The sequence below is a fragment of the Solea solea genome, chromosome 2 (assembly GCF_958295425.1).
Source record: "Solea solea chromosome 2, fSolSol10.1, whole genome shotgun sequence".
In the NCBI taxonomy this organism is placed as follows: Eukaryota; Metazoa; Chordata; class Actinopteri; order Pleuronectiformes; family Soleidae; genus Solea; species Solea solea.
In genome coordinates this window covers 37,011,896-37,034,094 of record NC_081135.1, presented here as the reverse complement: position 1 = coordinate 37,034,094, position 22,199 = coordinate 37,011,896, and the positions used below count along the sequence as shown (strand labels likewise).

General features: G+C 41.3%; 3 protein-coding genes across 7 annotated transcripts; 1 reads left to right on the top strand and 2 right to left on the bottom strand.

Annotated features, from left to right (window-relative positions):
• Positions 1-3,899: 3,899 nt before the first annotated feature.
• LOC131443784 (uncharacterized) lies at positions 3,900-8,720 on the bottom strand. Of its 3 annotated transcripts, none has more exons than XM_058613748.1 (2): positions 8,294-8,720; positions 3,900-6,999 (listed from the first exon to the last, which is right to left on the bottom strand). In XM_058613748.1, the coding sequence occupies exons 1-2, from the start codon at positions 8,469-8,471 to the stop codon at positions 5,663-5,665; spliced, it is 1,515 nt and encodes a 504-aa protein (XP_058469731.1). In that variant the 5' UTR covers positions 8,472-8,720; the 3' UTR covers positions 3,900-5,662. The 3 variants fall into 3 exon arrangements, with proteins under 3 accessions (XP_058469731.1, XP_058469740.1, XP_058469749.1); XM_058613757.1 differs by having other exon boundaries at positions 3,900-6,927; XM_058613766.1 differs by having other exon boundaries at positions 3,901-6,999; positions 8,205-8,386.
• A 936-nt stretch (positions 8,721-9,656) lies between these two features.
• On the bottom strand, positions 9,657-14,605 carry ska3 (spindle and kinetochore associated complex subunit 3). Of its 2 annotated transcripts, XM_058613689.1 has the most exons (11): positions 14,329-14,605; positions 14,168-14,229; positions 13,567-13,741; positions 12,751-13,201; positions 12,594-12,652; positions 12,340-12,515; positions 12,078-12,245; positions 11,709-11,900; positions 11,258-11,334; positions 10,791-10,918; positions 9,657-10,025 (listed from the first exon to the last, which is right to left on the bottom strand). In XM_058613689.1, the coding sequence occupies exons 1-11, from the start codon at positions 14,441-14,443 to the stop codon at positions 9,868-9,870; spliced, it is 1,761 nt and encodes a 586-aa protein (XP_058469672.1). In that variant the 5' UTR covers positions 14,444-14,605; the 3' UTR covers positions 9,657-9,867. The 2 variants fall into 2 exon arrangements, with proteins under 2 accessions (XP_058469672.1, XP_058469680.1); XM_058613697.1 differs by lacking the exon at positions 14,329-14,605 and having other exon boundaries at positions 14,161-14,228.
• Positions 13,690-22,012, top strand: LOC131443801 (uncharacterized). 2 transcript variants are annotated; one of them, XM_058613789.1, is made up of 6 exons: positions 13,690-13,879; positions 15,132-15,226; positions 15,339-15,405; positions 15,625-15,814; positions 15,920-16,123; positions 21,184-22,012. In XM_058613789.1, exons 3-6 carry the CDS (start codon positions 15,353-15,355, stop codon positions 21,919-21,921), a joined length of 1,185 nt encoding a protein of 394 aa, XP_058469772.1. In that variant the 5' UTR covers positions 13,690-13,879; positions 15,132-15,226; positions 15,339-15,352; the 3' UTR covers positions 21,922-22,012. The 2 variants fall into 2 exon arrangements, with proteins under 2 accessions (XP_058469772.1, XP_058469761.1); XM_058613778.1 differs by having other exon boundaries at positions 13,691-13,879; positions 15,336-15,405.
• The last annotated feature ends 187 nt before the right edge of the window (positions 22,013-22,199 follow it).

The following is a 22,199-nucleotide window of genomic DNA, read 5'->3' as shown; positions in this document are numbered from 1 at the left end:
TCCCGTAGTTTCTGTGTAGGACCCTAGTTTTAAAGGTTCATTCCACTCAAATTTTTACTTAAAGTTTTACAGGTTGATTCCACTCAAATATTACTGAAGGTTTTAAAGGTTCATTCCACTCAAATTTTACTTAAGGTTTTAAAGGTTCATTCCACCAAAATATTACTATTTCCTAACTACGTTATAGTTTTTAATGTTCGTACCACCAAAATAAAAATAGTACTTGTAGAAAAAGTTTTAAAGGTTCATCCCACTTACATATCAATTTTTTTGTACTTATGGTTTTCATTCCACCGAAATAGTACTTTGTCTAAACAACCCCCTAAGTTTCCTCCCCTGCTCTGCATGCGGCATTTCCTCTCTTCTCTCCTCTATATATTACTGTATTCTATCATCATTCTTTCCATATCCTATTTATCCATCTATTGCTAGCTAGCTAGCCCATGTATGGTTTTTGTTATAAGCCCAACAAACGTAAAAGGTTAGACAAAAAAGAGAGAGATGATTCAAATCATATAAACAGGAAAGCCTGAATGAAAGAATATATCAAAAATCGCAAGAGCAGATCGTGATAAAGATTAAAAGAAAAAGGTTAAAAAAAAGAAAAATTGTGGTTAAAACCCAGGGTGTAACTCAGCTTCTTCCAACATAATGACTTGTAAAAAAGCCTCAGAGTGAGAGTCTTCCTTTTTTCCCCACTCTCTGGCTGCACATATTCAAGGGCGGGGCTTCCTCCAAAAAATCAGTAAATTACTCAGTCAGTGGCCAGGAATCTGTGCTAATGAGCCAAAGACCATGAATCAACAATGACAGTAAATAAAGGTGTAAAAGCTCCTTTAAGTTGTCATGTTGTCAAACACGTGGGTGAAACAGAAAATTAGGTAAATGATGAAACTTTTATTCATCGGTGACAGAGACGAAAACGGAGAGAAACTGAGGATATTTAACCTTTAATCAACATGGAAGCACATGCAACCATAACAGTGAAGGCAGAGCGACAGAAATGTACAGTGAGTTTCAGGAAAAAACACAAACTTAACTTAATTACTGACAAAGAAATTCAACCCGTTTGTTTATTAAAGGTTCTGCTTTTAACTTTCCTTCCACGCAGAGTTTCCCAATCTTCAACATCTCAACTCAAATCACAATATAAATAATAATTTGTGCAATAATTAGTTTTTTAATAAAGAATTTGCCATTTCTGTGCAACTATATATGACTTTAAAACTCTAAAATAACCGTTTACTAAAGATGATTTAATCATAAAGACAGGCAAAAAAAAGTGATACAATTATTTGGTCACACAAAAAGTCTCCAAAACTTTAAAAAGTACAATAAAAAGTGTTTTTATTTGACGTACTATTAGATTCTAATGGCTTCAATTGTTGTGATGTGTAAACCAGTGCATGTTCACGGTTTACAGTCACCCTTTAAAGTGGGCTACAACAAGGCCATTACATTAGCAGCAGAAGCTAACACGGCTACGTCCAAACAAGGAAGCGCCACGTTTAAAGAAAACAGAGGAAGCTTGTTTCAAAACAGGAATATACTGAGGGGCCTGAGCACAGAAGGCACATATGACTTTGGGGTAACATCGTATTTTGTTTTAGCTTTTTAACACCCAACACTGTTTGCAACCTCGACACCTTCTAAGGCTACACCCAAAGAACTATATTTTCATTTGAAAACCAGTATGTTTGAACAGAGAATTTTCTTTGACAGCTCAAAGTTCTGCCTGCCCAAATTTAGGCCTTATTCACACGCAAACAGAATTTTCTTGACACGGCATTGGTCCAAGAAATGTCTTCACACACATGAAATCCCCCAAATCGACTCTTAATGTTGTAGTATATATGCCAGGCCTGTATGTGGCGCTGTAAACGCTGGCACAGAAATACACCAAAATCAGAGAAGTTACTTAAGCCCGCGGTATACTTCGGCACACATTGCTCGTCGCATATCGCAGACCCTACCATGCTCGCGCATCAGGGTCCTGCAGTATCTCACTTCACCATCGGGTGGCGGTACAAGTCAGGACGCAGGGAATAGGACGCATTCCTACCAAAGAAGAAGAAAGCGGCGCTACAGTTCCCTACAGTTCTCGCGTCCAAAATTTGGGATGCGTGTTTGGTATACCAGGACCTTTAGTAGTTGGACCTACATCACTCCCCAAGTTTACTGTGTTCCAGTTCAGAAGGTGGACACGCAAACATATCTTGGGTTAGCCATTATTAGCTACTGTTGGCAATAACAGTCAATCGCAAAGCTCGACGTGGTATCCGGCGCACGCAAACAGTGTAGCTCCAAGTTTCTGAGTTGGAAATCCGAGACCACGGGGCATTCTTGAAGGGGAAATTTCCAGTTCCAACAACCAACGGAATGCATCGTAAAGTTTGCGCGCTGAACACAAACTCCAAACACAAGAATAATACTGCTTATTGTTTGTTCGCACAAAAACACAAGGGGGGATTTTTGTATGTAGGGGTCCCAAAATGCACTCGTACAGTTTTCAAAATAAAAGCCAGATACAGACAGTGTTTTCAAAGGTTTTGATGAGTCGTTCCTGGAGAATCTGTATTTTTAAATGTGGATGTAGCCTGTGTCTGTGATATAATGTTTAATCTATGAAGAATTACCTGACATCATTTGGAGTTTTTACAACTTAAATAGTGAAAAGGTGGCATAAAGAGGTCACTTCTTACTGTACTTTCTTACTGGTTTGAATGAATGAATGATTGTTGAGTGTATAGCATGGTAACAAACCAGAGAAAGGTCCAAAAAACAGGCAGATTTAGGTTTACGAACTAAGGCATCAGCTATGCAGGACAACACAAGATGCATTTCTGCAAAATAAACTGTGTACAAAAACAAATACGTCATACGAGTACACGACAACCTCATTCTAAGCTTAAAACTCTACAAATCACCATGAGTGCGTGTCATCGCCGCGTAACCTCTTAAAAAACAGGCTGCAGCCTTGTGCTAAAACAGAGACATTTCAGTGGCGCGTACTCATGGTTCAGCACGGTTACAATCAATCAGAGCATGACACACTGAACAACGCGGGACGATGGGAGAAATTAATCTGTGACTAATTAAACGTACGTTCTCCGAGCGCTGAGGTCGACACACCTCATCAACAACAGTTTTTTATCCATAATGCGTTTATTCCAATAACTCGTAATAATACTTCGATTCAGTGTGACTGTGAGGAATTGCAGAAGCATGTACAACAAGTCAAAAGTCTGTCTGTGTGTGAAGTGTTTCTCTGCAGATCATGAGTTTGTCCTGCTCTGCGCTACTCTGAACAAACATAATTCCTTCTTCTTCAACAGCACAAAAAAAACATCTTTTTAGAAATGGCAAATTAATTTAACACTGTTTGAATTTTGTGGTAAACGGTGGCGTCATCTCCATCCAGCTCAGTTAGAAACCACAGAGTGGACAAGCATCCAGTTTCTTTCGCGCATGACAGAGGAATCATCGCCTGGAGTCTTTAGTCCGAGTCAAACTGGAGTTCCAAAATTGGTGTAAAAGAAAAGTCTAAAATCCAGTTAAATGATGCAATAATTGAGCAATATTTCAGTATTTTAGGGCTGCACAATATCAAGGAAACATTGAATATAAGATAGCTTTGTGGAATATTGTGACAAATCAGCAAATATTTGAGTATACCATGTATCACAGTTCAAGCAATCACTGCAATGTATACCTTTTATAGTTAGTACACATGTAGATACTGTGATTGTTTGCCAAAATTAGCACAAAAAAAAACAGTCAACGTTAGTGCAAGTCACGGCACGAGTCCTGAAAATCAAGCACTACAACACTGATTAAAGTAGATTCTGATCATTTCTAGAAAATTATATATATATTTATTTATATATATATATATATATATATATACATATATATATGTGTGTATATATGTATATATATTCCTTTTAAGCACTCAGTTTCATTTTCTCCACAATCATCAGGCTGACAAATTTCAAAAATATGGAGAGTAATCGCCCAGTATTTCATCAGAATCCTCATTAACCGTGATATTGTTCTATCTCATATCTCAGAGGTGTAACTGCACTACCCTGCGAGCTGCCCCTCTTATCTTAACCTGTTTTAAACACCATGCACACACTTTGTTTTGACTCGCTCTGGATTTCTACGCTGGGAAGCAACAAAAGAAAAAACAAAAAAAACAGCAGCTTTAACCAATAAACCCACTTTTTCTGCAACACAGGGAGAAAAAAAAAACGAGTGAAGTCAGCTGCTGTTGTGTTCGCTGGGAATGACTTGAATGAAAACGTTCAGACTTTTGTTTTGGACTGAATTAGTCCCACACCAACAACGCTGCACTTTCTGTGTACACACGCGACGACTCACACAGTCCTACAAAAAAATACCACCCTTTGCACGTCTGCAATTCTTTTGTCAGTCGAGTTGCATAACTTCATGACATCACATCTCAGCAATGTGGTTCCTGGATTTTGGGAGAAGCCATTTCTGAGTATGAACTGCTCCATGTGAGAGTGAGTCACTATCACCCAAAGTGAAACTTAAAGGGAATCAGGGCTGGCATTTTTAAACCTGACATTCAAATATCTCTTCTAACTTAAGGGAAGGTTTGATTAAAAACCTCTCTGACTTCAAAATATACAGCTCAGAAGTGCATTAGTCTATCTGATCTGAGGTAATAACCAAATGACCCAGCAGAGATGCTGGGTCATTTGGTTATTTGTTAGAAAAATAAGACACTATATAATAATATTGTGGCTATCAAAGAAACTGATTTGTTCTACACATGTGCGACTACTTCCAGTTGCGAAGGTTGTTTCTGAGGTTGCGGTTAGGGATAACATGCGGAGACCAAAACTGGGTTTCTGGTCCAGATCAGGTAGTGACAGTTATGTTGTTTTGTTGTGAAAATGCTAAAGCTAAATGGTCCTCCAGAAAGGACAACTGTTAGACCAAAGCATCTGAAAAGCAACAGGTGGATGTAGTTCTAGTCCCACAACATAAGCTGTGTTTCCAAGTAGCACCCTTCCCTTGGGGTACCAGCTAATTGGGCGACAGAAAAACGTCACTCCCTTGCGACCGGTGCTTCTTCAACGCTCATACAAACCACCTCGACGTCTTGTTGACAAAGAGTCACATACCAAGCAGGAAAAGAAGAGCTGCTGGATGACCTCCATTGTTGTCCGTTGTGTCACGTTCAATGTCGCCCTTTGTTGACGTCGCACCGGTATGCTACGCATCTTGCCGACGCAGTCATCAGTCTCAGTCCACACCCTGCCTACCAAGTAAAGGTACCACTGTCAGTCGAAACGCAAGCCTGACCCAGAGCTTTACAGTTCCAAACCGTACCGCGCTGAACCGAACACCAACTGAACAGCAAAGCAACAAACAAGTCTGCAGACTCACCTGTTGGCTCCACCCGAGTGAGGTGGCAGGGGGGGGAAATAGCATGTCACATTAATATTAATTCAAACTAGATTTTTGGGGAAAAGTGTCCACCCTAATGTGGATTAGTAACCAAAGGTAGTGTTGTTGTGTGGTGTTCACACAGAGAAGCAGTGGGAGAACAGGGCCTCAGGTCCAAAGCAGTAAAGGGATCTTGAGCATCTGACCAGCAGTTTAGGGGCACTAGGTGTTTCTGTACGAGTCACTCTAGCGGCGCAGCAGAGATGCACAGGTTGTTTAAGGCACAGGCGACTTGCACGATCTTATCAAAGGTGGAGAGGTTTGACGTGCGCTCGGGGGCCGTGGTAAACGGGGTCTCGACGGGGCCGGTGAGCATGGTGTACCTCCGCTTCACCATGGAGATCACCCTCTCCACGTGCCTCTGCACGCTTAATGTCTCAGAAGAAGAATCTGGCAGCGAAGAGCCGTCTGAACCTCCAAACGTCTCCCCTTGGTAGCTACTAGTGATTTTAAACTGGGCTCCACGGGCAGCCACAGAATCTGCAATGTCTAGATTGCAACTCGCCAACACGATGTCGCCTGGGAGGAGTTTGCACAGAAATCCGCAGCCTTCAGCGAGACTCTTGTCACTGACGTTTCCCAGCACGCCCCTGGACACGAAGGTGACAACGCCTTGTGGAGCCACACCGATCAGATACTTCAACACGTTATAACTTGTCCCAACGCCCTGAGAGCTTGGCACCACACTCGGCTGCTGGTTGCCCCAGGAAACCGGCTCCTCAAAAGGCACAGTGAAACAGTCAATGATAACAGCGCAGTCAGGGTGGGAGGTGCGCAGAGTCGCTGGCAGGTTTTTCCGGAGCTCGGCTCTGGAGGGCCAGAAGACAGCTGTGGGCACCAGAGTGGAGGACATGATGTTGACCATGCGGTGCACTGTTCTGGTGACGGTGCTGACTTTTACTCCAAAGCGGTAAGCCAGGTCTTGATTGCGAAGGTCCAGACGCAATCGCATCAGAGTCAGCAGCAGCTGCTGGAACTTGGAGAGCTTCACGTTCTTCGTCACGTCCATGTGAGGTGCCAGCAGCCACATGACCGTCTCGAAGACAAAGAAATTTGGTAAACCAGTGTAAAACTTCACTTTCTCCGCATCGTTCCTCAAGGAGTTCTCAGAGAGAGACATCTTCTCCACCGATTCCCTGAGGGCCTGGTTCTCCCTCTTCAGGACTTTCAGGAGGTCATCAAAGTTACCTGATGCCTGAGGAAACCTGCCTTTCTTGCTGTCACTTACAGATTCTTCATCATCTTCATCTTCTTCATCAGTGCTGAGGGAGGACGACGCACTTTCCTCTGCAATGGCCTCCTGCTCTCTCTCTTCGGGATGCTCCACCTGGACCGGCTCTCTGGCGGAGGATCGGCCCTGGCCCTGCAAGAACAACAAGGCATTGGCCGCCTCCACGCGTGCTTCCTGCTTATCCAGCATCTCTGGGGCTGCTGGCTCCTTCATCTCTGGGGATAAGGGAGCTGCTGTGAACACTGAAGGAACATAATCTGGAGAACGTGGATTCTTCACCTGTTTACCTGCATATGGTAAAGGGAAGGTGGAGGAAATTAGAGTAAAGTCAGTGTATGTTCCAGAACTTAAAGCCTACTTTAGTCCACAATGTTTGAGGGAAGGTTGTCACGTTTTTCCCTGTGACCTTTGAGAGTACTGCACATTGTCATATTTGATATTAAATGTCAATGAAATTAAGTCTTTTAGCTTTAAGTCTATAAAGTCTACGGGTTTCTTCAGGGAACTGCTGACTAATGAAAAAGTGTCATTAACATTCATTACTAAGATTACTAAAATTACACCATACACTCTCCAGCCACTTTATTAGGTACACCTGTTCAACTGCTTTTTAGCACAAATATCTTATCAGCAACAACTCAATATGTTAGGCTAAAAAAATCATGCAGATTAAGTTAATTAGATACTCTAAATTGACCATATAGGTGTGGATAGTGCAGTAGTTTTCTAATTGCAGAAAAACATCATGGATTCAAATTGCCATTCACCTCCACAGTAGAAGAAATTCTGCTGGATTCTATTTACATTGGAAGTCCGAACTAGGAGCGACGTCACAACTCTATGTTAGTTAACATGTCAGGGCTGATGAGGTTGCTCCAGAATTCCAAGTTAGAAATCTGAATTCATTTCTTCTTCTACTAATAATATCCAGCAGGCTGTACGCCGTTAGAAGTTCTTTACAAAGTGCTTTACAAATAAAATGTACAGCATAATTATTACTATTTATTACTACAATTAAGGTTTAACTTTGTTAACAAACCTGTTTATTAATTAAAACAAAAATCCATAATGAACTAGAGCTGCAAATTACAATTACTTTTCTCATTGATTGTCAGAAAATGTTGATCAGTTGACCAAATCTGGAAATGATGTTCTCAAATGTCTTGTTTTGTCCACCAACTAAAATGATTGAGTTTTAACTATTTATTTGATATATGGTGCAAAGAAACCAGAAAATAAGAAGCTGAAAAATCGCAAAACTTCCTATAAATATTGAAAAAAACACTCAAAATGATTATGGAAATAGTTGACGATTAATTGAATAATAGTTACTGTCCTAAAATGATCATAACTTGATGAGAAATAAATAAAAACATAAATTCAATCTTCAATATTTTACTTGCACAATAGATGGCACCGAGTAAACTTATTTATAATGATAAAAATATATATATATGGTATAACAATAATGACCCCTGGTGTCTAAACTCACGTTATACATCTCGGAGTCCCAGCACCATGAACCGAACCGGACTGGTCCGGACCGGTTCCAGTCCACGCGTGATGCTGCTGGTACTGTACCTGTGATGAAGTGAGTGCTGCACAGCCGACTGCCGTCGTTGGGCACCCAGCCCTCCCGGTTCACGGCAGCTATCCAGCGCTGCTTCCTCACGGGGTCGCGGGGGAAACGGTAGAAGGACAGCGTGGTGCCGGGGGTTCTTCTGTTCCTACAGCCGGCCACCACACATGTGTGAACCATAGTAAGGCCACGGGGACGCGTGGAGGTGTGCGCCGCCGTCCACTGGCTGTGTTTTGACTCCCAAAATGGAGGGCGACGGAGAGGAGAGGGTGAAAATAAATAAATAAATAAGTAGAAATTAACGTCAGGAGCGTCACCAGCGGCCGGATTGGACCGTTGGTCGGCGACGTCACTGAAACTCACGCGGAGCTAAATGCTACAAAGCTAATGTTGTGAACTGTTAGCAAGAATAAACACCTGGAAAATAATGTTAAGCAGCTAAGTGGCTAACTCAGACTTTAACTTGACTGTTAAGCTCGTTAATATCCATAATATACTAAGGTTCACCACTTATATAATATAAAATGTAAGTAAATACAATAAATTATTAATAATATTGGTATAAGTATGAACTTTATCTAATGTTTAGGGTAAACAAAATCATAAAAAGTGGATATGTTATGTTTGTGTAGCTGCTATATGGCTAAATAATATTTTAAACCAAATAATATGAATGAATATGTATACAAAATTTAAATATACATGAATTAGGAGTCATAAAATATTTTATATTTTAGCTTAGCTGCTAAGTGTGAATTAACCTAAGAATTTAAGTGAAAATAAACAAGTGTGTAGTGTAGCCGAATAAAGTAGGAAAACTTACAAGAAGAACAGTAATAGCAGGAGAAGACATTTCTGTTGGTGCTAGGTGGCTAACTCTTAGCAAGAGCAAATCTAGTGTTAGCTTTTACCAGATTATAGGAGGTAAAAATTGAATAACATCCATCTAGACAAAACATTAGTTCTCAACCAAGTATAAAATATGTAAATAATGACAAGCTATCATTTATTAATGAGTTATTACTTCAGGTATATTTTAATCCTTAAAACAACGGTCCCCAATTACTGGGGTCGGGACCCACAGATGGGTTGTGAGAGGTTTTTTGGGGTCCCCAAACAAATTTGACAGAATTTTCCCCATCTAAATCTCTTTTTAAAGATATGTTGTAAATAATGCTGCTGTAAATGAGTGCATACTTCATGCACAAATTTGCTTTTGTCACAATTTCTTCATATTTATGTCCACAATAGTTTGCTTTCTTTAAATAAAGTGGGTTCCCATATAGAAAGTTCGGGAAACACTTTTATAAAAGAACATTTAAATGTTTTAAAGAGCTAATTTCTGTAATATACAGTACTGTATGGTGTAATTATTATGATTTTTTATTTACAAATCTGATAAAAATCAAATAAGTGCAAATAAAGGACTAGCCATCTATTAGACCTATTTACAACCACAACAAATAAAAAAGTTACACAGATGTATTTGCTCTTGTTACATCTCCTGTTCATGTGAATCCACATGAGACCAGATTTTAGCCTGTCATCAGATGAGTGTTCCCTCTCCCTGCAACCTTTAATTGTGAGCCCTCAGTTTGTACACAGCAGTGTCCCTGACTCCGCCCACATGCTGCAGCCTCTTGAGCTCAGTGAGGCAGAGGATGTATATGGGGGTGACGGCGCCAACGTTGGTGATCCTCCTCAATTCGTCCATCTGAAGCTCTGTCTTTTCTCCTGCAGAGGGCGCCGAAAGAACAATTATTAGATTTCTCCAACTCAACACCAGGCTAAGTCTTGACAGAGGGTAAGAGAATGTCAATAAAAGGTAATAACTTTAAACAAAATGTTGAAGATTTCTAATTTATTAAGTGCTGTGCAAACCTTTCAGACACCTTTAGAATCAGAATAGTTGACGATTTATTTAATAATAAATCAATAATCGATTAATCGAGTAGTTGCTTCAGCCTCAAACTGATGATCAAAATAGTTGGCAATTCATTTTGAGTATTTGTTTTAATAATTAAAAACAACTTTATCTGATTGTTCAGTTTCTTAAATGTGAATATTTACTGGTTTTATTTGCTCCATATAACAAATAAATCATTAGAACTGAACATTTTTGTGAACATGATTAATTTTCAGGTTTGTACCGTTACTCTTGTAGCTTTATAAAGTGACACATCTATGGAAATATTCATATTCAATAATTTATATTGGAATTGTTTTTTGTTTTTTTTAGCATATTAGCATTTACCTGCACGGTGGCAGAACTACAATATGGCGAGGTGTTTTCTTACGGTCGACTGATGCAGCAGCTCTTATTTCTGCCTCGCTGCGTCACAACCTTTCTACAGTTTCTACAACAACAGGTTCAACTTCTCCCTCCGACAATGGGCTCTGTCTCTGCGATGTATCCAGTAACAGATTAATGTACGTCCAGTCTGGAGGTGCTAATGATGTTTTTAACAACTTCAATCTTTGTAGACCGCGATCACTGACCTGGAAACTGGGCAGTGAACTGGTTGATGTTGTGGACGGCCTGGTTGAGGTTGTGCAGACTCATCTGCCTCAGGTAGCCCGGCAAACTCTGGAACTCGCTCTCGGAGATCACAGACAGACTCACGCCACTGGAAAGAGGACATGTTATACATTAATGTTTATTAATCACACTGGTATTCAATCAATAAATTTGTTTTTATTAGGGGCTGAAACAGTTATTTGATTCTCAATGAATTGCCATCTATTTTGATAATCAATTATTTATATATAATACATTTTTGTGTGTTTTTTAAAGAATAAAAAAAAAAACAATACTCAAAGCAATTATAGATTATCAACATAGTTATTTCTTCTACTCAGCAACTGCCTAATCTCATGTAGTTATGAAACTATCAAATAAGATACAATCTTGGTGCTGTTAATTACATATTCCTTTAATCCTCAGTGTACTCTTTGATTAACTTTACCGGTTTTCTTTTCCTGGCCTGAGCCTCGTCTGCACCACCGCCACCTCTGACCTTTTCAGCTGAGCCTGAGACATGAGCTGGAAAAATAAGAAGGAAAAATATGATTTTAGAGTAAAAACGAGCAAGAGAGATACATGATGGAAAAAAGGGGAAGACGGAGAAATCTGAGAATCCTGAAACCAGATTTCTGAATCCAGATCACCATATTCGTTCTTTGGGCCATAACCTACATCCCCACTACATTGGCTAATAAAAATTAATTATGGTATTTATTTATAAAATCGCTAATAAATAGCTATAGCTAAGGTATTTATAGATGCATAAAATCAGCTAATAAACAGCTATAGATAAGGTATTTTCTGTTGGTTTAAATCAGCTAATAAAAAGTTACAGGTCAGGCCTTTTAATTTGAAGGTTGTGCTGTTATTATTCATTAAGACTAACTTCTTACTTTACAGATATCCTGTGTGACAGAGCTGAGGTCGGGCATCTCTGGGGTAGTGGGCTCCTGGTAGTTGATCCTGATGCGAGGCGTTCCCAGACTGAACTCCTGCGAGGACCCGTCCGACTCTAGACTGTTGTCACACATCTCCTTGGACACCGTTTCACGCGCACTGGTCTTCTTTTGGGTCTTCGCACTTCTCTGGGAGGCAGACGGGGCAGTAAAGCAAGTTTGACCACTTTGCTACGTTGAGACGCTGATGTATTTTTTTACCCTTTTTATTTATCTTAAATAGACATTTAAACCAGATGTATTACATTTTTGAGCCACTGTTGTTTTACTCATATTTACACATTTAAAAATAGTTGTACATCTTACATTTTGTAGAGAATTTCCCAAGAGAGACTCCAGGTTTGGCATCTCTGGCATCTGCTTGTCCTCCAAAGCCATGATAGAAATCTCTGGAACATTGTACTCCCAAAGTGACGAAGGTTTGCAGGAGCGACTGTCGTCATCGTCGTCAGCTTGGATGTTGATCCGCTCAGGCTGCAGAAAGCAGGAAAGGAAAACAAAAGGCACAAAATCAGTCCAGTCTACAGGGGCAGATGAAGAAATGTGAAAAATAACACACTTTCATTACCTTTTTGTTGCTGACAAGTCGGTTCACGTACGGGGTTTTAAAGGCCGGGACCTCGGGGGTGGAGGGTAAGAGTCCAGGGTGACAGGGTGATTCTGGGGCGCAGTGACCTTTTGTCTTTTTGATTTTGAAACCCGGTGTACAGAACACGGGCGTTAGTGGCGACTCCAAGTCCTCTGCTGCAGGAATGAAGAACATTGAGATGCAGATTGATCTATGCATCTTAGATTAAGTTTATGGTCAAGGTAGGCTATTACCTTTTGTCTGTAAACCCTCCGTTGGAGAACCCATTGGTGGCACCCGTTTGTCTTGTAGTCTGTAGGAACAGAGGACAGTCATAAAGCAACATCAAGCAGAGACTACAGGCCTGTATGTTCTCAGGAAAAGATCGACAGAAATCAGATTATAATCCACCTTTGGGGCTTCTCGATGTTCTTCTGGAGCAGAGCCATCGTGAAGTCGTTGTTCAGACACATCGTGTGCTCCGAGATGCCAAAGTCATGCATCTGGGGCGTCTGCAGCTCGTCGTCGTCCATCCTCAGGGCACATTTAGGAGTTAAGGGCAAGGGCGGTGGTACCGGCGTGCTGAGCGACGGGTGCGGGAGGCGCATCTCGGGCATGGGTGGCACTTCGGAGCACCACTCTGCTCCGGCCAGAACTCTCTTCAGCTGCATCTCTGACAGGCCAAAGTCACAGAGCTGTGGGGTTCGGAGCACGTCAGCGGAGGTTGGAGGTACCGAAGATGGAGATGATGGGGCGTGATCTTCTCCAGGCTCCTCCTGGTATTCATTATCATCTCCTCCTTCTTCTTGTGTGGATTTAGTTTCATTTTCATCTTCGGCCTCCGACTCCTGAACTTTGTCCTCTGTTTAAGACAAAGTAAAAAGAGACATGTTTAGAACATTTTGTATCAATCTGTGATGTTTCTGTCAGTTATTGCAACAATCAGTTGATTATTAATCATCAACTACTCTGATAATCGATTCATTGCTGTTCATCGATTTTTCAGCTTCTTCAATGTGAATATTTTCCAAATAACAAAAGAAATCATTCAAATTGAAAGGTTTAAATAGCTGGATCATTTTGAGGAAACATGTCATTGCCATATGTCAACTATTGTGTACTATTTTATTGCAAAAATGAAGAGAAATTAAAAAGGATTAAGTTGCAGCCACTGCATTGGGTCAATGTGTAGTTGTTTTGGCTCCCTGTGACAGAGCCGTTACTCACTGCTTGGCCTCTGGGGGGCGTCCATAGGTGCTTGGTAGCCGTATTTTTGCCAGTGTCCTCTCAGCGTGCGGATGTCCTCACCAACCCGCTGCTCCATCACTCTGCAGGCTTTAATGAAGCTGCTCACCTCACTCTCCTGAGATTTCTGCTGAGTGAGCTGATTCTGGGTCTGCCCCTGTGCGCGAGAACAGACCAGCGAGACACGACACAAATCATGACTACAGCAAATTTGAGCAACGTTTCTGACTTTTTTTTTTTACTGCCAATTCAGCGACACCTATTATTATTTTAAACAGGAAACCCAGTTTCATAAGTGAGTCAAAACTTCCTATTATTATTTTATTTAATAAAAACTTAAATTCGAGGCCATTAAAAATGTATTTGGTGACTTATTATTTTTACATTCATATGTTAATATGCTTTCATTTAATCAAACTATCTTAGTCTATCGCTATGATAATCAAGCCGGAACACTGTATGTGACTTAAACTATAGCATTGATTTCATATTTTTCAGCTGAATGGCCGCTGTGCCTTTCTACAGACGACTTTGCCTTAAATCACCAGAAAAATGAACAGGGTTTGCTGCACGTACTTCGTACCTTCAGGTTAACGACCTCACAGTTGAGTTCGTGGTACGCTCGCATGCCTTTCGCAGCCGCTTCTGGAAAAAATAAGGACGTTATATTAATATAAAATATGTAATTACATAATTAAATACGTATTTCGGGGAGGAGGGGGTGTTTGTGTGTACGTCACTCACCGCTGTCCTCTTCGTCGTTACGGTTTTCAAACGAGTGCTGGAGCTTCGCAGTTTCTGACTCCAGAGTCACCGCGAGCTTCTTCAGTGTGGAAAAGAACAGCGTCGTTGGGTCCATTTTGTTTTAGATTCGAGTCAAATTAAAACACATGAACTGGATATCATTTAAAAAGTCGATCAAAGACAGGCGTTAACCGCGGTTTGTTGACAGAAAACACTTTTCAATTTTACCGCCTCGGCTTTTACCGGATTCAGTCGGAAGTTGCTTCTTCTTCCTCGGCTGCCACAGGTGTAATCTTTGTCCAGCGCCCCCTGCGTTCACAAATGAAACTGAATGAATTTTTTTTCTAGTTGTTTCATTTGTTCATTTCATTGTAATTCATTGTATTTACTTAATTCAATAATTTAAACTAATAAACCACACGTTAATCTTCTTACATTATTATGTCTATTATGTTATTGTCTTGTACATTTGCTCTGCTGTAGTTTTGTACTTAAAATTAGAGTAGCTGTACGAACACACAGAGGAAAAATAATAATCTATTTTTTTATAAAAAAGGGTCATTTTATAAACACAAAATAATATATCAACCAGTATTTGTTATTTTACAATAACAATAATAACTTTATTTATACAGCACCAGATTAATAAAAGCCAAACAAGACGACGTACAAGAAAATTAAATTAAATTAAATTACAACGATAATGGTAATAAAATATTCAAATACCCACACATTTACATCTATCTTGAATTATGTTTTCCAGTTTTAATCAAGTTCAGAGTAAACTGTAGTTGTGTATATAGTTCTGTTATCAGACACACTGGTGGTTGGAGGAGAGTGTATAAATACTGGACTCACTGTGAAGGTCAGCACAAACCTGCACACAACTACAAACCAGGTGAGTTACAAAAACAATTCCTGTCTGGTCAACACAGCACTGATTTATAAACATTTTAGTGTAAACGTTATAAGGAAAATGGCTTAAATTGTGTACATTTCTTTGCCAGCAGAAAGATCCAGAGACATGGCGATGTTTGGGAAGGTTCTGGAGCCCGTGGGCTACATTCAAACTGTGAGGTGAGTTTTTATAAAACATAATAAACCATAAAAAAATGTGTGTTTTTAATCAAAAGTGTGTGAAAACAATGACATTTTGGTTCAATTGCCCCGGGGGCACATCAGCATTTAAAGATTAGCAGAGCTGGGGATCAAACCGATGACCTTCCATTTGAAAGACAACATGTTGTACCACTGTTTTATCATCAATAAATCTGAATTGTGTGTGTGTGTGTTCAGGGTCCTTGTTCAGGGCATTTGCTCTTATCTGAGTGGCAGCGCCACAGTGGAGGAGACTGAAGTGGCCAAGAAGAACCTGGACCACATCGACCAGGAGCTGGGAGCCTCAGGTCAGGGTCTGCTGGAGGACAACGAGGTCCACCGGCTGGAGGACGACCTGGCTGTGGTCTACTACCAGCTGGGCACAGCGGTGAGGAAACTGTCCCTGGATCAGATCCATGCAGTTACACTACAAGACACGACATGGAGACAGAAAAAGAGATTTCTGTCACACACTTGTCCTCGTCTCTTCCAGGTGAGGGCCCAGTCAGACTTCACCAAGAAGGAGACGGAGGTTTTCCTGCAGTACGTGCAGGATTACCGTCTGGAGAGGCAGCTGACGGCGCTCTACAACCGCCTGATGGGTGTGTCTGCGCTGAGCGACCGGCGCACCCTGCTGGAGGAGCTCATACTGACCCGCAAGCCCAAACGCTGGGAGCTGAGGGAGTTCTGCGTCAAGGTCGGTGGAGGAGGTGGAGAGAAAGTCACTGTGTCTAACTCATCGTCCCCCAAAGTGCTGGCTTTTAAAGTTTAATTATGTTTTAAATCATTTTACAGAAGCACGAACTGCTGCTTAACTACAGCAGCGGGAGGCCCGGGGGGGACACGGCAGAGTGTCCACTCCACACACAGTTAAGAATGACAGGAAGACAAAGGACATTTCACACTGACACAAGAAGACACAGACTACACAGAGACACAAAAAGACTACAGAGACATAAGAACACACAAAAAGACTACAGACACATAAACTACAGAGACACAAAAAGACTTCAGAGAGACACAAGAAGACAGACTACGAGACACAAACAGACTACAGAGACACAAAGACACAGACTACAGAGAGACACAAGAAAACAGACTACGAGACACACTACAAAGAGACAGACTACAACGAGACACAGACTACAAAGAGACACAAACAGACTACAATGAGACACAAACAGACTGCTAAGATACACAAGAAGACACCGACTACAGAGGGACACAAAAAGAATACAGAGAGACACACAAGACACAAAGACCACAGAGAGACAAAAGAAGACACAATCGACAAAGAGACACAGACACAAGAAAACACATGTAGTCTACAAAGAGACACAAACAGACTACAGAGAGACACAATAAGACACACAGAGACTACAGCGATACAAAGAGACCATGGAAAGAAAAGGGAGATTTCACTCAGGAAAACCTTAAAAAATGAAACAAAGTACTATAGACATATTCACGTTCGTGTCACCAGACATTTCATGAAAATGAGGCAAACATACTTAGAATCCCTGAGGACATGTTTACAGAAAGTAAATCATTGAGAAGCACAGCTGTACAGGATTAAATATTCAGTTTCTAAACCAAAGAGATAAGTGTGACAGAGAAACACAGATGTCCTGAGGGGGAACAGAACACAGTGCTTCTATCTTCTTTGGTATGAAAATAAACTGAATATTTAATGTGACCTTCCAATGTGTTTCTCGTGAGCTGAGTAAGCAGATTTTCCTTTTTGCCGACTCTGTTGTAAAAGAACAATCTCGCTTTTACTATCCACTGTAAGAAGATGCTGTGATGTGTGATCACGCTTCAGACTTCGAGTCCCTGTAAAGTAAACGCAGACATTTTCCTCTTCACATATTTTACACTATGTTTGAAAATAGTGGCTGAGAACATGTGGGAAAAATAGTAGAAGTGTGGAGTAAAGAGTGAACAGTAAACTGTTTCTCTCCAGTTTTTTTTTCCGTAGCTCTACTGTAGTTAGCATAACCCCTGATACTTCTCTTTGAATTGCTAGTTAGCATAACTCCGAGCACTACTGTCTTTGGTTTGCTAGTTAGCATAACTCCTAACGCCACTGTCTTCGGTTTGCTAGTTAGCATAACTCCGAACACTACTGTCTTTGGTTTGCTAGTTAGCATAACTCCTAACACCAATGTCTATAGTTTGCTAGTTAGTATAACTCCTAACACCACTGTCTTTGGTTTGCTAGTTAGCATAACTCCTAACACCACTGTCTTTGGTTTGCTAGTTAGCTAACGCCTAACACTATTGTCTTTGGTTTGCTAGTTAGCTAACTCCTAACACTTCTGTCTTTGGTTTGCTAGTTAGCTAACGCCTGACATTACTGTCTTTGGTGTGCTAGTTAGCTCACTCCTTACACTACTGTCTTTGGTGTGCTAGTTAGCTCACTCCTAAGACAGTATTGGACTTTCATATTTATATAGCTGTGCTATGACGACCCCGTCCACAGGTACTATAGTAATGAAAACACTGATACCAAGTAAATACCGAGATACCGAGTACAGTTGAGCCGAGTAGAGCTAGAACTGTATAATGGAAAAGCATCATAAGTGTCTCTTTGTAGTCTCTTTGTGTATGTGTCTCCTGGTATATCAGCAAAAGTCCAGTATCATGCATTCCCTTTTTTGTGTGAGTCAGATTTAGATTTATTGTTTCTTGTTGATGTGCCAAAGTCAGGAGAGATATTTTTTTTATCACTTTACAGGACTTTAAAATGAAAACTAAACTTGAACCTGAAGACTGTTTTTTCTGCTCTGCTCTTACATAAAGAATAATAGGTTACGTTGGTCCCCTCTAAAAGTCCCAAAGTCATTGTTTGTCCATTAGTCCATCTGTTACTGTTGATGCCCCCAAGCTGGACACACACAGAACCAGCCTGCTGCATATTCAGTGTCCACTTTGTGCTGCAGAGCGGTCACAGGCTTGTTATGTAACAATTGTCCAATTACCTTATTGAATCAGCATTTAGCCGTTATTATGCATGATTTAAAGCTCCAGAGTGGAATGTCTGTCGCCCCCCTGAGGAGTTCTGAGTAATTACCAAAACACTGCTTATTTGTGCATGACTCATGCCTCAGTGACTCCAGCTGCTCTGTGAAACTGCTGAATCATCTTCTCTGTTTTTATCTTTAAAGAAACAGAATCCGTTTTTCATTGGCATCGAAATAACCCTGTATATTTTAATTTTTTTTTACAAAGTTTCAAAGGTCAGACATGAAATAGCACTTAACCACCAGCAGGCGACTCCACCGTTTGAATGGAAGTCTATGGGGAATTGAGCTCCTTCTTTCTCATTGGGATTTTCTCAATGGACATTTTCCTAACCAAGTTCATGGTCTCGAACGCTAGTTTTGGCTCTTTTCCAATAGAACATGATATCAGTTTTGTAAATTATGTTCCCATTTTTTAGGATAATATGTATGACAACATGCGATTGACAGCTTGTACCATCCAATAGGTGCCAGGTTGCAGGTGAACTTTTGTCCTCAAAAACTGATTAAATCGCAAATCTCTATACACTTCTGTAAGCTGAACTGTACTGGCACTGCTTGTTTGGCCGGTCACACTGCAGTTCAGAGTGAGGGCACCTTCTACTAAGCACGGTGGTTAACAGTCGGCAATCTGTCAAGAGTTTTCATCTTAGAAACTCAAATCAGTCCAGAGAGCATTCAAGGGGCTTTGGGGTGTTTATCCTCCGTGGATTAGCTTTAATGCTGATGCAGCTCCTTCTCACAATCAGCTCTTTCAAGGACTTGTTTGCACTCTGACCTGATTTGAATAAAAGAGCCACAAAGCCAAGATGAAAGCAAGGTGGTTTCACTGTTTAATGCTCCCCCCTCATCTATGCTCGGTGAGATTATTCAGGAGATAATTTGATGCAACACACCTGACGTTAATTGCGTAACAAGTCTGAGGTCAGTAACATCTAAAGGTGACATTCACCACTTTGAACTTGAGTATCCAGACAGAAACTGACCTTGTTCAGCAAACTGACTTTCTTTAACCTTGCAGAACTTATCGTGTGTCAACATCCATAAATCATGTGCTGGCACAAGAACACAGGGGGGAAACCTACGTACATTAACCAAAACTAAAATAACTGTGACGTCGCACGTCTGCTACGCCGCCATAGGTCTGCAGATGGCGTTCGACACACTCTGTGCTCTGACCTTGGATGACCTGTCACGGCAGTCTGTCTTTGAAACGAGTTAGGGACATCTGCAAGGGTTATTTTAAGGAGAGAGGAGCGCGGAGAGTCGCACTCTCCGTGCCACTCTGCTCCAATGATGAGATTTGGAAAATGCTATTAAGGTCACAAAACAGGAAAAACATAAATCCCAGATGGCTTTGTGAAACGCTGTACCCTGTATTGTCATACAGGGTCAGAGACAAATGATTACAGCTGCACAGGGGTTTATGGTCAACATGTACATGCTTTGTCAGCCACGACCAGCAGAGGAGAATATCTCACTTAAAGGTGCAGCCACTTTAAATTCTCAAACAGCTGCAAATGATGGTTCTGTTCAAAGAAAGCTGGACTCTGTGAGGACACCAGTGTAGTTACTGGCAGTTAAGTGAGGTGAGGGTCAGGAAATTTGTTTCTGAATTAGCTTTTATTTCTTTCTGGAAATTCTCTTCTTGTCCCGATAGCTGGCAATAAATTAAGTTATATAAAACCTGTCACTAACCGACGAGCCTCCCTTCACAAATCCTGACTTAATGAAGAAAAGATGACAGCTAAATGTTGAAAAAAAGGATTTCAAATTCACAGTTCTACTGCACACAACTATCAGTGTTTTGGCTTAGCCATTGTAGCAAAACCAGTCGATAACAAATCAGATTTGTTCCCAAAAAAAAGGAAACAAATTTGACCTTCACCTTGGAGATAAGGTGAAGGTCAAATTGGGTTCATTTTATTATTCTATCTATTATTGATCTTTATATATGTAAAACTATTCTTAGCCTCCTAATCTGTCTACATACATGTGTAGGAACCAAAATCAATATGGCCTTCGCTTACAGAGTTTTCTACAGCTCATGGTCCCGAGGGGGATCTCATTACGCTGCTCCTTTGACACGGAATAACTTACAGTGATCTGAAATGGTCAGAACTGATTGAAGTCGACTTTGAAGGGTCAAGAGAAGAGACTCCATCAGTCAATGCACAGTAACTGCTTCTAATTTGTTGACAAGACAATTTTTTTTTGGCTTGAACCTATATCACTGATCTTTTACTGGTCAGATGCTGTCCAGAATGTTCTGGATGAAATGTCTGACTATGAACTGAGAAAATCTGAATTCCAACTACAACTGGAATGCCCCACGGTTACAGCCACTCACTGATCATTAGCTGGGCTCCTGCTTTCTTTCAAAGCTGAAAGATTTAATGAATGGTTGAAGGTTTGTGTGAATTAAAGTATTCTCTTCATCCTTTCACTTTCTTCGCATTTAATCCTCCCAACACCATTTCATGTAAAAGCTCAGCCTCATGACAAAAACAGCGACGACATAATTGATCGTTTGTGTTGCTGCATGCAACAGCTCATTACTACTTCATCTGTTTACAGTGTTGCACAGCTGAAAGACTAACCGCTAAAAGGACTATTAGATGAAACATATGCCTGGGTAGCATTTATGTGGGAAAACAACAAACTGGTGTTTCCTGCCAGATAAAACACACTTTTTTAGTTATTTTTCTTTTTTCCTCTGTCTTTATTTCAACAGGTAAACTTCGTCCTGGGCACCGGTCTGCTGTGTCTCTTCACACAGGCTGCTCTAAGTGGCAGAGATCAGGCTCTGCTGATGAAGACCTGGTCTGACCGCATGGGGGCCCTCTACAGGAAGATGAAGAACATGGGAGGCCGCTGCTTGGGATACTTTTTGGAGCAGGCAGAACAGGACATCCGTCAAGAGCTCCACGAAGCCGTGCACAACCGCGCACCACCTGAGGAGGCGGCATCGAGCATCCTGAAGACCCTGGAGAAGAACTATGATTGGCTGCGCTGGGCGGTGATGCTCCACCCAGCTGTGGGGCCCTTGGAGGACAAGCACGAAGGGGAGGTGCAGGAAGCGAAAGAAGGCGATGTACCTGAAGACCAGCTATCTGACAACTTGCTATCAGTGGCATCTGAACCGCCGATCCCTCATGTGGTGGTGTGCCACCGCGACACGCCGTCATCCCTGGACAAGAGCCGCATCCACCAGCTCATCGTGGATCTGGAGTGGAAGATCCCCAACCCGCCACCTGAGGTGTACGCCTCCATCGAGGAGGACCCAGGTAGAGCGCGCCGCTACCTGGCGTCACGTATGCTGAAGAAGCTGCAGGAGGGTCTGGGATCCGGCGTGGCCGTCCACGTGGTGCCGGGCAGGATGGAGATGAGGTGCAACTTCCCATCAGCCTCCTACTACATCTACGAGTACAAACACCGGCTTGCCTCGGGAACCGTGTGCGTGTTCGGATGAAAGGGGAAAAAGTTTCCCTGATGTTTTCACACTGGCATTAACTTGTCTTGTGTAATATCGCTTCAAAAATAAACGTCTCCTTAGAAAATAACACGATGGGATTTTTTGCCTTCTTTTAAAGTAGTTAATTCCAAAGACTTTTTCTCCTGTACACAGTCTATCACAGAATTAATCACAATGTTCTTGTTGTGGACAAATATAGTCAGTTGTCCTCGCCCTCCCTTACCCCCCTTCCAGCCTGGGGCCCTTAGTAATTGCTGGCTTTGCCCACACCGTTA

Bases quoted from the DNA above. Each gene is read 5' to 3' on its own strand.
- LOC131443784 (XM_058613748.1), bottom strand. From the start codon at position 8,471: ATGGTTCACACATGTGTGGTGGCCGGCTGTAGGAACAGAAGAACCCCC. The intron at 7,000-8,293 runs GTACAGTACCAG...TACCATATGCAG, and splicing joins CAGCACTCACTTCATCACAG to GTAAACAGGTGAAGAATCCA.
- ska3 (XM_058613689.1), bottom strand. From the start codon at position 14,443: ATGGACCCAACGACGCTGTTCTTTTCCACACTGAAGAAGCTCGCGGTG. The intron at 12,653-12,750 runs GTGGATTATAAT...CTGTTCCTACAG, and splicing joins AACATCGAGAAGCCCCAAAG to ACTACAAGACAAACGGGTGC. The intron at 12,516-12,593 runs GTAATAGCCTAC...TCATTCCTGCAG, and splicing joins GGAGGGTTTACAGACAAAAG to CAGAGGACTTGGAGTCGCCA.
- LOC131443801 (XM_058613789.1), top strand. From the start codon at position 15,353: ATGGCGATGTTTGGGAAGGTTCTGGAGCCCGTGGGCTACATTCAAACT. The intron at 15,406-15,624 runs GTGAGTTTTTAT...GTGTGTGTTCAG, and splicing joins GGCTACATTCAAACTGTGAG to GGTCCTTGTTCAGGGCATTT. The intron at 16,124-21,183 runs GTCGGTGGAGGA...TTATTTCAACAG, and splicing joins TGAGGGAGTTCTGCGTCAAG to GTAAACTTCGTCCTGGGCAC.